We start from the raw sequence: 15,634 nt of genomic DNA, 5'->3' as shown, positions 1-15,634 counted from the left end.
GTTCAGTAAATCCAAATACCAATCCATCCCCCATATCTGGTTAGTAACATGTGACAATATTAGCCAAAATTGTTATTTCTAACTTCTTAGGAACTTCCATTGCTGATTAATATAGTGCTAAAATGTTCATAAATGTAAAAAGGCACTTCTTTGATAAAGAAAAGCTTTGTTTTTACTCCAGTAGGCCTATGGTTTTCTGTCAAAATGAGCAGTGAGATGTAAGATGCATTTGATTGAGCATTTTAGACAAAGGAGAAGATCAGCAAGGTACAGTTTCCCTTTGTTGGTATTAGACACTCATTCAGTAGTCAAGTGTTTCTATTAATTGTTCGCAGGGTCTGAATGCGAAGGCAAGTCTGGCAGCATTCCTTCAGAGCCAGAGCCAGCAGCAGCAGATAGCAAACTTGCTTCAGCAGCAACAGCAACAGTCAGCTGTCAACAACAAGAATAATAATAATAATAATAATAATAACAATAATAGTAATAATAATAAGAGAAACAATGCGAAGAGTATTGTCCTGGGGCAACAGCAAGCAGCTATTGTGCTGAACCAGTTAAACCTCCAGAAACAAAAGGCTTCTGTTCTGAATGGTGTTTCTGGCCACCAGAGGTTAGTGCTCTTGTTTTCAGTGTTAGTTTGGATGCTTTTATCTACTGAATATTGTGAGCATGGCTGGAAAAGAGGGAATATGTGATTAGATGCCATCTACTTAGTTCCACAGAACTTTTTTTAGCTAACTTTCCTTGTCTTGGAAAAGTAAAAGGCTTATGAGCCAGTCTAGAAAACCGAGATTAACGGCCATGGGGATTCATTGCGCTGACCATGTGACACCCTCTATCCGCAAAAGTTGGCACTAACTTCACTGACAAGTGGGTGTCGCTTGGTCGGTATAGTTCACTTGCGGAGTAAAAGACATGGAGCAAAAGATTATGAGATCACCTTCTTGTCTATGTGTCTGCAACCTCCACCCTAGTGCCTGAAAGCCAGAGTGATGGTACAAGCAGAGATTGCCATTGCTAGGCAACTTCTTGGTAAACAGTTTTCATGTGGCAACGTATACACAGGCTGCAATAGAAGTGCTGTTGGATGCAGTGTTTCCTCTGTGGTCCTTGTCATATAAGATGCTTAATATGTGGTGAAAAGAAAGTAGGCAATTAGTTCTTCCCAGAACTTATTGTTTTAACAAGGTTATTTCTAGTGTCATAAGATGACATAACTACAACTCCTCACAGTGATTCATGTAAGGATGAGTTCTTGAACATACATTGCAATAATTTCTTTTCTAATATGTGTTGATCATCCCCTGGGCTTTTCTACTGATCAGCAGTGTCTACCAAGTTCTGAAGAGCTGTTTCCATCCCTGATTCTGAGGAGCATTTTTAAACATTTTTACTGAGTTGTAAAGTGTGAACATTACTGAAAACAGGCCTGGGGGAAAGACAGGTAGCTTCTTTCACAGGTACAGGTATACCCTGCCTAACATCAGCTGGTTTCATGAAAACATGATGTTAGGCAAGACAACGGTACAGTGAGGAATAGTTCCATAGTAACAGTTATATAAATGGGAGATGCATTGTTGGTGAATATGCGTGGATGCTTTATGCTTATTGTGCAATTTATTTATTAGTAACTGTATTATGCCAAGGTGAAAGTATGGTAAAATTGTCCCTTTGTCTGTATAATTAAGTATCACATCATGAAGACATACTGGAGTTTGGAAGTAATACCTCCAGTATTCTTGGCCTTAGCGTTAGAAGTATGTGAGTGGTCAGCTTCACATCCTTACTGCTTTTCTCTTGGGGAGAGAGCTCCCAGTATCCATCGGATAGTTGGGTGGATCGCCCCAGAGCTGGTCTGGCTGCTGTGGAGAAAAGAAATATCTCTTTCCCTGCAGGGAATTGAACCCAAGCCATCCAACCCATAGCCTGTTGCTGTACCAAGTGAACTGTGCCAGCTCTTTGTTACAGTAAGCAAGTAATTGCATATCATAAAGACTAATCCTGCAAGTTTTGTTTGTTGAAGATTTTGATACATTTTCTGTTGATGTAGATTTGATACACATGCCTTACAAATTCGTAGTTCTGATTTACATCCCAGGCTATCAGTCAAATGATATTATGATGGGGTTTTATTTATTATGTATTGATTGTACTGTAAAATGATGTTGGTAAAGCCAGTAAAGCCAGCGCTACAGCCCTGGGTGAGCCTTGGCCTCCCTTACAACCAGTCTCCACAACCAATGCGTGCTACCATAGGAATGGATCCACAAATTATGACCCAAGGCTGGTTGTTAGGTTTCTGAACAAAATTCTTTTTACAGGATGAGGTTGCTAGTCTCATGACCTTTCCCACACAAGTGACCTTACTGGTAGTTACTCTACTGCCAGCATAGCTCTCCAGGTCACAGAGTCATGCAAGCCCCACCACCACGACAAGGTGGAGAAACCTTGGGGGGTCAGATCAGTGGTATATGAGGTATATCTGTACCTGTGTATAGTTCTGTATACTTTAAAAAGTGTCACTGGCGGTATACTCTACTCCAAAATTATCAGAACCATATTGACATGAATGAGGAAACTATACTGTGCTCTTGTGATAGCAGGTTCTGAACCTACTTGGATTTTGATTTCATTACAGGACTTCATCTTTACCAAATTTCTTCGGCTCCTTTGTCACCCAGCAGCAGCATTCAACAGGTAGCTCAAAAGAAGCAAGTCCAAGTGTTTCCTTGCCTCAGGGTGGCTCAGACCCACAGCAGTTCCTAGTCACAAAGCCACCTCCACAGTATGAGGAAGCCACAAAGCAACTGAAGGTCAAACAGGTCAGTAATAAACATGTGAGATATGAGGCCTTAGAGCAGTGATTATTAAGATTATTGCCTTTTGAAATATGGTGCCATGTAATTTGGTAATCCCTATAAGAACCTCAGATCTATTCTGATTTATTCACTTAGGACTCATATCCTGACCATCCTTCTCTCTCCATGCTCATGCTTGTATGCTTGGCATACTCTTTTAATCTGAAGATGGAGACAGCATGTTCCTCTGAAACATCGGTGCATGTTGTTCGGTAGGACATGCTCTGAGGTGCACAAGAGGAAGGGTAAGAGCTGTGTCTGTTAGTGGTAGTGTTGCACATAGGGGAAGACTGCTGAACACAAAAACATTAATACAGATTGAAATACCTTCCATTGCTGGTGCAGCCGTAAAGCTACTGCACATGTCAAGGCCGTAGCTCATGAGATTTAAACATGAGATCATATGTGTTGGTCAGTTCAGAAAGGTTTTACTTCCCTGCTGGATAGGATAATTGGACATTATGAGTATGTTTATGAAATCACAGAATTACTCAGTATGCTGTAATAGTTGGTTTCTTGGCATTCTTTCACCAGAGTAAGGTGGCCAGAGTGTGAAACTGATCTCTTGCCTCCATGTAGTGCCTATGTTAGGAATGTGTGGACCTGTACCACCACTCTCTCATTCATATTTATGGAACTGTGCTCATTAAGCATATGGACAACTTTACTGTTAGGTTTCACAAATATTTTGTATGTTGATCCATTATTCAGAGTTATTATTGTATAAAGTAGCAGTTATATTTTGTTGATAAGAAATATAATTAAGGTAGCCTTTGAACTTTTTGTGTTTACTCTCAATTCCAAATTTTATTGACCACCATTCTGTATACTTTTAGAGATGGAGTACACAAGTGTACAGATGGGACTTCTCTGTTGTACTTTGTGCAGTATACATTATACTGAAGAGTTCTGTCTTCTGGGATATAACACCTTATAGTCTGTTGAAAGTCAGCTGATATTTTGGAAGAACACATCGCCTCCCCCTTCAGGGTCAAAGAATAAGCCAAGCAAGAAACAGGTAGCAGGCTATGCTCTGCATGCCTTATGCTGTTTATTGCTTGGCTTATTCTTTGACCCTGAAGGGGGAGGCAACGCCTTCTTCCAAAATTTAAATTGTCTTTCAATGGTCTACATAGTGTTTTATCCCAGAAGATATAACTTTCAAAAACCACCACTGTGATGACCTCAAATCATATTCTGTATTGTATATGTGTCAGGATGGCTCGGTTGGTAAAGTGGCTGGCTTGGGCTGCAAACTGAGGTTTGATTTCAAATGGGAACAAGGACTAGTTTCTTCATGATGTGGTCCATCCAGTGGATGCCAGGATCCCTTTCCATAAGGAAAAGAAAGCTGAAGTGTGAAGCTTGCCACTCGATTTCCATTTAGAGCCAAGGTTAAGAATGCAGGGATTTTTACTTCCACTTTCACGTGTCATCATGCATGGCATAGACACAGACAACTTTATAAAACTGTTATTGTGCCATGTAGCAGATAGTACAGTTTGCTCCTAAATACTTAGATTAATCTCTCACAGTGAAATTGTTACATGCTTGGGAATGAAAGGGTTAAAATGACAGAATTATCATATAAATCCACTTTAAAACGAGGCTTTGTGATGGGGGAACTTGGAATGTTGCGACATGTTAACCATCATCTCATATATTTGGATATTTAAGATAAAACATTTTATTACTCAGCGGCAAGTAACACAAGTAAATTATAAATATGTAAATGATTAAAATAAAGATAACACAGTGACATCCCAATTTAAGGTTCTCCACATTGAGAGTAATCCTTATTTTTCTCTTCCCACCCAAAGCCCTCTCATCCCCATCTAGTTCCAAGGTCAAGATTGGTGGAATTATACATCAGCTCCTCCATAAATCTTCATGGCATAGTGCTTAATTCCCTAATTAATTAGACACCAGATCAGCTTTATATTTGACCTTTTACCCATCCAAAGCTCACTGTGAACAGTGTGATTTCTTTGTTTCTTTTAAAGTTTTCATAGCAGTGACTGTGAAGGGTACTTATCTTAACAGGATGTAATACTGTGTAGCCCACATGAAGTTCATCGACATTTCAGAGGGACATGCTGCTTCTGAAATATCACTGGGTTTCTACCAGACTGCACAGTATTATATCCCAGAAAACAGTACTCATATCTGTCCCATATTATGTGAATCTTCACTTAGTAAATAACCTGCAGTTAATGTAAGAAATTTTCTGCCTGCCAGAACTTGTACCTCACTTTAGTGTGATTGTAGTCAAAGTAACGGCCAATATTTACATTTTCTCTCCCAGAAATCATCACTGCACAGATATGATATTTGGCAAGTAATGTCTCATATTGAACACAGACCAAAACATGACTCATGTACCTTCATAATTCCTGTGATTCTTTGTAATTGTATTTATTTGTGTAGAAACAGTTTATTTAATTACACAGGTGAAAGAATTATTTTGTCATAATTATATACAGTAAGTCCCATAATATGATGAATGGTCTCATGATGCAGTTTTTCATAACCACAGTTAGTGAAAGAAAACCCTTTCTCCCCAGTCATTAAGTGGGAATTTCAGTAAGTTGGTAAATACAGGCGTAGTGTACAGATGTAATGTATTGGCACATTTTGTTTGTTACAACAGTGTTTTGTTTTCTATTTAATATACCCTGTGTGTATATTAATAATCTTGTGGAAGGTGGTTGTATTTTATTTATATTTTTCTTTCATTCTAATGACCACTTTCTCTTTACCTATTTGAGAGCACAAAATCATGGTGAACTGTGTGAACAGTTTCAGGTATGCTCATCCCTAGACCACAAGTTTTGAACTTCAAATCTTTCTTTATTTTCCAGGAAGCAGACACGAACAGTTCAGGCAGTAAGAGCACCAGCTCCCGTCCAAAGAACGTGAAGAGCCAGATAGTAGATGACGTGTTGGAGATTCTAATCAAGAATGGTGAGCTCCCACCTAGTGCGGCCCAGGATCCTGCCACCCCAACCACACCAGGTCGTTCAATGCCTCAGGGTCTCGTTTTCACCAGTTCTGCAGATACCACAGAGAATCCAACTCCAGCCACATCTCCCGCTGTGCCTCCACCCCCACCTCCTCCCCCTCTTCCTCATACAACTTTTGCCATAACCCTACCTACTTCTATCTCTGTAACCAGTCACGCCAACACCAACCCCTTTCACATGCAATTCTCTGGGTCAGACTCCTTGGACTTCATCCTGGATAATGCTTCCATTTCTGGAGACTGTCAGCAACAAGAATCACAGAATCACCCCCTGGTAGTGGGCACTGACTTGCAGGGACCACCCCCAGGCATTGATCTCAAAGAGCTTGGCTTGGACTTGGAGACGCTGGACCCCATGGACTTCGGCCAGCTTGACTGTGGTGACCTTGGTGTGCCAGCTGTGAAGGTAGAACCATCGGATCTCTTGGATCCTGTGACAGACATGGAGATAGGTGGGGTGGGAGGGGAGACAAGCACCTCTAAGTTAGGTGAACATCAAGCGTGTGAGCTGATGGACATTGGTGAGATGCCCATGGACATGGATGATGCTGACTGGCTGGAATCATTGATGCCCCCTACAGATGCTTCGACAGGTGGTAGTGGAGCTGATGTAGATGGCAGTACTTCTGTGATGTTGTCTCCACATCAGAGCTTGTTCCTTTCACCCTCTTCCAACCAAGGAAGTTCATTTCATTTCAGCCATAACCATCTTCATAATGGTCATCACCATGCTGAATTGGAGTCATATGATCCTTTGTTATCAAACAGCCAAGACCCATTTGATCTCTTCAACATTGAAGAATCAGAGTTCAAAATGGCCGGAGACCTAAATGCAGCACTTGGCTGGGGCGACAGAGTTGATTTTGCAACTTAGCAGACTTCTCCATGGAGTATGGACTCTTGTTCTTGGCTACGCTGAGCCTGTGCCTAACTGCAGCAAACTACATCCAGTTCCAGAAACTCTGTATAACAAATCTTCAACCATTTAAGAAACAAAGGGAAAAGAAGGAAACATGACTTTAACAGATTTGGTGCAAAGATGCTTCTGTTACTAAGAAACATAACCCACTAATATCTTTATAAACTTAAATCCGAAGCTTCAGGATGATGAAAAAATTTGAAACTATAATTGTGACTGCAGAATGAAACATAATTAAGTCTACAGGTGGCAGGGAGTTGTTGCTGAGTTAGGAGTTTGAATGTGGTGCGGGGGATACTCAGAACAAACCAAAGTGTTGTTAAGTTGTCCATAATTTGTAAGGTGCAGGATCACTTTTACATACCTTATTTATTAATACTTGAGGTATATTCCATAAGCACATTTGCAGCTGATGGCTAGAATGTTGCTGTCATTTTCATTATATGAACTAGATAGAAACATTTTGTGATGAATAAGAACTCTGTTGTTGTTTATGAATTAAACAGTGCCTTATTGTGTCTGGGGAATGCAGATATGCCTAACTGCCTCTGTAATCTCGATATCAGAGCCTCAGAAATACAACTGGTAATTTTAATATATAAAAACAGGTGTATAGGACCATAAAGACAAATGAATTGATCAACACAGAATTGAAGGACCACTGCATGCAAACTTATGCTTAATGAAACTGGCATAATGTTTGTGTAATTAGACTGTAAACCAAACCGGGAGATGAAAGGAAATCTTAAACACATTCAGCTTAAAAAAGTGAGACATCCCACCATAATTGACTGCCGAGAATGTAACTATGTGTATGGTTGACATACTTCTACATCGAATATAGCTGGCTGTCTGCAAACTTAACATATAGGAATTAGGTAAGATTTTTACTTTTCCAACTAAAACTTTATGAAAATCAAGTTTTTCATTTACTGTTATTGAATCTAGTAATTCATATGCTTCCTTAGGATAGAAGCTTGCTGGCTTCGATGCCTACTTTACAAGTCGTTCCTTGATATTTGCTGAAGTCTGTTATTACTATGAATGTTACTGTAATTATTCCCTGGTACTTAACACATTCATATTGCAGAAATGCTTCCAGTTTTGGTGACGCCATTACATTAGCTGGTAGTGAATGCAGAAGCTGGGGGGGGGTTGTGTGTGTGTGTGTGTGTATGTGTATGCATGTATGTTAAGTTGAATCATGGGAGTAGCATTGGCCTTTCCCCATGAAATTGCAACACCTGTAAGCAGTTGTGTGTTTGTACAAATTTTCGACAACTCATATGCTCAATTTATAATTTTTTTTATATACACTTCATGAAGAAACTAATAGACTTCTGGTGCATCCACAGAACTAATGAAGTTGTGAACTAGGTTTTTGAAATCTGTGGTATAGAAGGTGTAACCTTTGGGTTGGGCTTTTAGTGGTTCTATGCAGATCTTGACCCTGTTATAAAGAGTTGGGTTTGTTATGCAAAATTTTGACAACATGGTTAGTGAACAGGGGGGATAATAGTATCTAAATGAAAAATGATACTGCTTGCGAAATGTTTAAATTGTGTGGTTTTTAAAGAAACAAAAAGAAAAAAAGAACAGTTTTTGCGTGCAGTTTAACCTAGGGATGTGTGGCAGTGTAGAGTTTGCATATACATATATATATATATCATATTTGTTGTGTTCTGTAAATTTCTGCAGTTGTATAAAATATATATAAAACACACACACTTAAGTTCTTTCAGTGAAGACAGTGGTCTTATAACACAGAGAATCGTAGTGATAGATTTTACCCACAGTTACTTTTTAATAACAGTACATATTCCATCGGGAAATAGCTGGCACATTGGTAGATATATTAACAAAATAGCAATCCTGCAGACAAAATTTGAGGTGAAACATCAATAAAAAGATATCATTGTCCAGGATGTTACCATGTGACATGGTACTCCATTTTTTTCTGATTTGTTTGTTTTAGTGACATTCCATGTATGAAAAAAAAAAAAAAGCTTCCTAGAGGACCTGCTTCATTCTTTTGTAAATGTACTGTTGGACAGCCTGATGACCTATATGTAGCCGCTCCGCATATTCAGAAGTACACATTTCCGTTATAATTTCCAGAATTAATCAGTTCAGAGTTCTTGAAAACATGAAGTATTTTAAAATTGAAAATTTTTGTGTGCGTATATATTTTTCTTTATTGAACATAAAATGCATAAAGGTATAGCATTTAAGATTTTTATTGTAAATTATAAATAAACTACTCCAAGTTACTTATATTGTTGTTATGCTGATGAACACAGTGTTGTACATAACTATCATATTTTTCAGAGCTGTAGCTTTGTTTGCTTGCTGTGTGCTACAAAAAAAAAATATGACTTGTTGATCACCATTATACATTCCAAGTAGAACCATATGGAACCACATGTTAACAGTGGCAGAACAGTGCATGTTTCAAGGCAGGGAATCTTGTAATCTAATTCTGAAAGTAGTGCTGCTCTGTTTCCAATTGAAATGTTTCGTAGTAAAAATACAAAAAAAAATTCAACACAGATTCCATCACAAGCATGTGAAATTTGAGGTGTTCATCATGGTGACTATGATGAGTACAAGTCTTGTGAGATGTGTCATCATGTAGTCTGAGAGATGTTTACCAACATTTTGCGGGAACTGACTGCATGCAAGCCACAAGCACTCTACCAGCTCTTCAGCCCTAAATATGGAGGTAGTATGTCCCTCTGTAATGTTGGTAATCTGCCAGACTGCATGATGACATATCCCATATGAGAGTACTTTCTATCACAAGCTATTCACACTGTTCATACATATAATTAAAATTGATATAGCAGGAATTTGTTTCTCACCATGTGCAACCTGTACTTGGGTCCACTCTGTATACCTATGAAGTGTATTCCAGGGAATCTTTCTTCAGATGTAAAATGGCCAGAGGATTATGCTAACCACTCCCCTAAGTTAAGGTCAAGATTTCATACCCCCACATAACCTACATGTCTTCATGGGTTCGTGATTAAACTTGGATACTTCATTTTGTTAGCCATGCCATAATTTAAGTGATAAGATGCTGGCTTCTCAGTGTGTAACCTCATGTTCTGTCTCAAATGTCTTCCTGTGAAATTTGTGGTGTTGGAGAAAGTTTTTCTCCAAGATTCTTCAGTTTACTCCTGCTATCATCATTCCATCATTGCTCCATATTCATCTATCTGTATCCCCTGAGGTGTGTGACGGCCGTTACCAGGCAGCACATTATCACAGCCTTGGTCTATAAGTGTGGGGCTTCGTCTCTGGCTCAGAACTTGGCTGGACAAATGGAATCATTGAAAGATGAGTATTTTATGCTACAGTGATACATACATATGATACGTACTAGATTTATCATTACAAATAAATTATTTTTTTGCTGTAAGAATACTCAGCTCTTTTCCTCTATAAATATTTCTCATAAACATCCTCTCTCAGTTTTGGACCCACTTCAGACGTTGAAAGACCTCTTGATTTGTGCATTTTTTAAGTTCTGTATTAACTTGCTTTTATTTTCATTTTATGGGAAGGATTCTGATATATAAATTTCAATTAATCAGACAGGCATTTAGTAAGTTATTTAATGTGACAACATACAGTAATTATTGAGGGACAAGATAACATATGAAGGTGGCTGTATGTTGCACCGTTACCACACTGCAGGCAATATAGTATGAGAGTTATCCAGAATGTAAGTACTGATGGGCTATTGAAAAAAAAAAACAAACAAGAATTTATTTCCAAACAATTTGTATTGCTATTTGATGTACATACCGTTCACTACTTTTCGACATAGTTTCCACCAATGTGGAGGCACTTTTCATATCGGGGCACCAGTTTTTGTATCTCTGCATTGTAGAATGATGCCACCTATGATGGAAGCCACATGTTAACGGTTTCTTTGACCTCATCATTGTTGTGGAACCGCCAGCCACCAAAGAAAGTTCTCAGATGCAGGAACACATTAAAATCACTTGGCGCTAAGCCTGGGCTGTAGGGGGATGATCGAATTGTTCCCAGCCAAATGTCACAATGAGATATTGCATGGTGGTAGCAGTGTATAGGTGGGCATTTTCGTGAAGCATCACAACACTCTGACTGAGCATGCCATGTTATTTGTTCTGAATGACATGACACAGTTTCATAGACACCTGCATTGATTGTTGAGTCTTGAGGCAAGAATTCCACAAGGAGAACGTGTTTTCTGCCCAAAACACTGTGCCCATGATCTTGTGAGTTGAAATGGTCTGCTTGAATTTTTTTCTGTATTGGTGATGGTGTGTGCATCCACTCCATGGACTGCTGCTTTGATTCAGGGGTTACGTGTGACACCCATGCCTTGTCTTCTGTGACTGCAGCTCAAGAAGTCATTGCCTTGCTTGCTGTATCACACTGGCCTGCTGTTTCATTTTGTGTTCTTCTGTAAGCATCTTCTGCATCCAGCGTGAACACAATTTCCAAAAATGAAGTTTATCAGATACAGTTTCATGAAAAACTGACCGTGAAATTTGTGGAAAATTCAGGGAAAGTGCCGAAATGGTGAATCGTCTGTTGCATTGAATCCTCTCTTCCACTGCACCCACAAAATCTTCATTAACCACAGAGTGTCAGCCACTCTGCAGATCATCGTGCACATTCTTGTGCCCTTCATTGAAGTGTCTCACCCATCTCCATACTGATGTATCACTCGTGGCATGTTCTCCATACACATTACAAAGTTAACGATGAATGTCAGCCGGTTTCGTGTTTCTTGTATTGAAGAAATGGCTTACAGACTGCATTTCACATGTGGTGGGCTTCTCAATTTTCTTGATCATTGTAAACACACAGGATGATGCATAAATGCTATCTGATTATCTGCAGATGGCGTCCTTGCCTTCCCAGAGAACCAACAAACTCTGAACGCATGTGCACCATTGTGACCACAGCACTGCAGCAGCAGTATTTACAAACGGAATTTATTTTGTGGATATGTCTCGTATATAACCTTTATGTATGCTACATACAGTATTCATTACATAGGCTACATGTTTTGATCTAGATGTTCATCACCAGACCTCATATTCTTTTATCTCACAAACTGTCCTTTTCACAGGATAAGGGAATATGAGACTCAGTGCTGACTATATGGGTCAAGCATGTAGCATGCAAGTAATGGACACCACATGCAGCTGTAGTAAAGTTCATGTACAGCACTGACTTGTGTGGTGTGTGATATCAAAACCACAGTATGATAGAGAATGGTATTTCACATTTAAGTGAAGGAGTCTGTGTATATCAACACATTTTCCCATTACTACAGAAGTTCATTGGGAAAATGTATAAACATACTTCTCATATATTCAGATGATTGGTGAGAGAAGAGTTATATATGTTTATAAAAACACCCAGACACAAGAGTAACGATAGTTTTACTGGTTTTTATATAGTTTCCAAAATTCAACCAGAGTTGGGTTAAATTTGATTGTTTGCTCATTATTGCCATTTATAGTTCTCAACGGATCCAGAATGAAATATATAACACACAAAATTATAATTTGTCTATACAGAACATTTTTGTACCTGAAGAAGGAGAGCAGTTTCACATCTCCACCTGAGGAATGGAAACAGACTTCATTTTATGTCATTTTGATGTATGCTTTTTGATGTTTTTGGACTTTTGTCAGATTTTAGATCTTAATGGCCTGCAAGATGTAAAATTTTATGGAATGAACTGTAATTTTATGTTCATTCATTAACATTTATTAAAACATAATACTATATAAAGCAAATTTTTATTACTACGAATTCATACATTATATCTTATCATTCCTGATTTGCATTGCTTCATTTCTTCTTCATAGAACTGGTGAGCAGACATGGAAAGGTTGTCAGAAACTATGTGGTTTATATTTAGGATTTAAGTAAGTTGAAGATATGTGATTTGCAAATTAGAATTATGAGTGCCATGGGATAGTGTTTCTTGCATTACTCCGAAGAATCAATTGTCTCGTGTTAAAGTGACTTTGGATACTTAAAGGTCTTTCTGACTTTGCAGTAATAAAGTTAAACAAATTATGTGAACAGATGAAATAAGCTTTCTTAGCAGGGATTTAATTTATGGATTTTTTAATTTCAGAAACTAAATTCTGCTGTGTGATACAATAATGGTTGGATCTGCTTCAGAATTGAACATGAAATAAGTTCTGTTTATAAAGCAGGTGGTAAATGAGCATACTTTCGTTGTGGAATACCTTATGCAGTAATGGCTCCAAACATACATTTATGCTCGTATTATATATTTTTACAATTTCTCCTTTGGTCATCAGCCTGTCCACTGCACAAGTTGGTGGTGGTGGTGTTATTGTGTTGTTTTGTCGCATATTTGAACACGTTTCTTTCTTTTCGTCCACTGTTAAGGAATCAGAAATAAAGAACTTAACTTTTTTCTCCTGTGTGCAGGACATGCTGGACACAACATCACTATTGATGGCGGATGACATATATTTTACCTATAAGCACAGCTTTTCATCAAAACGCATCCAAATTGGAATGGGTTTTTTTAATTCTGCTGTTAGGTGCAGTTGGTATCATTCTTTCCCCATTCCAATTTAGAACTGGGCTCAGTTAATCCTGAATCAGAGCTTGGGGCTCATAATTTCACAAGTTCAATAAAATGAAAATTCTTCTATGCTTCTACTTGCTCAGATTAAACCAGCTTATAAATATTTCCGGAAGGAGTTTATATACTTCTAGCTGTAATTTAAAATATTTTAACAAATAGTTATGTTGTGTGTCCTTTTATTGAACTTCCCATGACCGCTTTTGAGATCGGGACCATTGAAGACAAACCTAGGAGAGAGAGAAAATATGTGAGATTTAAAAGAATGTGAACAAATTTGATGAGTAAAAATAGGTGAAAAAAAATGAATACATTTGTGAATACATCTAGATTGATGAAGTGGCATTTTTATTTGCATATGAAGAGATTTTAATTTGCATGGCAGTCAAATCCCACTTGGAGTGTAAGCTTGTTGTTGCTTTAAAAACATATCCTTTTAATTTTTTTATTTTGGCCAATATATATGTATATGTGTATATATGTATATATATTTGCCATGCATAAATTTGTGTTTGATGAATTTTGTTAAGGAGAATTGATATCTTCCTTTGTACAATCATTGTAAAGGTGTGCCCTAATGTAAATATAATAAGATTGAAAAAACTGACCCATGTAATTTGGGTCGAAAGTGGTGAAATGAATAAATTCAAATATATATTCTCCATAAATATTTCACTTTCCATACCATCTGTTGCAGGATCTAAACATTCTTTCATTTTGGGATTTGAGATGCTCACAATGGTGACCTGAAGCCTTGATAGCTCAGTCAGTATAGTGACTGTTCTTCAGGCTGGATGACCAGAGTTGGATTCATGCGGGGGAAAGAGATTTTTCTCTTTGCCATACAGACAAGACCAGCACTGGGGTCCACCCATCCTCGCATCAAATGGGTACCTGAGAGCTCCGTCCTTATGGGTAAAGTGGCTAGGGTGTGTAGCTGAACACTCGCCTCCGTATGGTGCCAAGGATAAGAATGACAAAGTTATACCTCCACTCTGCCACATGCCGTCATATCATAATGCTTAATTATACGGATAAATGATTTGAATGATAACAAAGTTAAGTGCTTTCTAAACGGTTACAAATACAAACATGAAACAACTTCAAAAACAGACTGGAAACTCATGAAGTTTTCACTGGTGACATTGATTGTAATATGTTAGCCACAAGTGGTGCTCCAGTCACCACCGAAGGAGAATTTTATCTGGAGTGCAAACTCCACAGTTTTGCTTGTGATTACACAAGGTAAGGTCAATGAGAAGTTCTGTGAAGCTTCAGAATGATGTGTGTTAATGAACCATCTAAAGCTGACCGAGTCATGGGATGGTATAGGAAGTTTCTAGATGGAGGGTGTATATGAAAGATTAAAAGCACTGGCCAGCAGAATTCTAGCATAGAAACTGTTGATCATGTTCATGAAAAGTTGGTGAAAGTCAGCTGTACCAGCCCATAGGGAACTTTATGCCCCATAACCTATGCTATGGAGAGTGCTGAAGAAGAGACTTCAGTTTAAGCCATAACGTCTCCAACTTGTGCAGCAACTGACTTATGATAAGATTAAATGAAAAGCGTTTTGTGAAGACATGATCGAGCAATTTGAAATTGATGCGACATTTCGTGACTGCCGGCTGCCTCTGTGGTCTAGTGGTCAGAGTTCCTGGCTACAGATCCAGAAGTCCTGTGTTCGATTCCCAGCGCTACAAGATTTTCTGAGAAGTAGTGAGTCTGGAACCTGGTCCACCAGTCTCGTGAGGATAATTTAGGAGCTGTTTCAAGGAATTAGCAGCTCTGGTCAAGAAAACAGATTAACGGCCATGGGGACCCATTGCACTGACCAAGCGACACCCTCTATCCATTAAAGTTGGCACTAACTTCGCCGAAAGTAACGTTCCCACCTCGTGACTCATGGTACACGGGTTCAAACCTGGCGGAGGTCGTGGAATTTTTAAGGGCGGAAAAATTCAGGGAACAAGTCCTCCAGGAGGGACTTTAAGTCGTGGGTCCCGTGTCATAGCATTACGGCACGTAAAAGAACATATCTCCAAAGGAGATCACTGAGCCAAATTCAAGGACATTTCCCGCCCAACAGTAGTCTCTAACGCCTCTGATAGATGGGGGAAGCATTGTAGATACCTCTCAGCCAGTAGAGGCCGAACTCGCTGGCTCGGTCGGGACTGATGGTACGCACCAATATCGGT

The 15,634-nt window shown here is 38.8% G+C and overlaps 1 protein-coding gene across 5 annotated transcripts in view; it reads left to right on the top strand.

Annotated features, from left to right (window-relative positions):
* LOC111867594 (myocardin-related transcription factor B) overlaps positions 1-15,105 on the top strand; it is a 340,472-nt gene extending 325,367 nt beyond the window's left edge. For 4 of the 5 annotated variants that reach the window (XM_033752733.1, XM_023857581.2, XM_023857580.2 and 1 more), the window contains 3 exons: positions 336-610; positions 2,639-2,822; positions 5,720-14,096. In XM_033752733.1, coding sequence (XP_033608624.1) covers positions 336-610; positions 2,639-2,822; positions 5,720-6,754 — 1,494 coding nt within the window. In that variant the 3' untranslated portion in view covers positions 6,755-14,096. Of the gene's footprint in view, positions 1-335; positions 611-2,638; positions 2,823-5,719; positions 14,097-14,133 lie in introns of those variants that run through there. The other variant, XR_002843368.2, reaches the window with a different exon arrangement.
* The last annotated feature ends 529 nt before the right edge of the window (positions 15,106-15,634 follow it).

Source organism: Cryptotermes secundus, unplaced genomic scaffold (genome assembly GCF_002891405.2).
Source record: "Cryptotermes secundus unplaced genomic scaffold, Csec_1.0 scaffold548, whole genome shotgun sequence".
Lineage (NCBI taxonomy): Eukaryota > Metazoa > Arthropoda > Insecta > Blattodea > Kalotermitidae > Cryptotermes > Cryptotermes secundus.
This window is presented reverse-complemented; position numbering and strand designations above follow the sequence as displayed.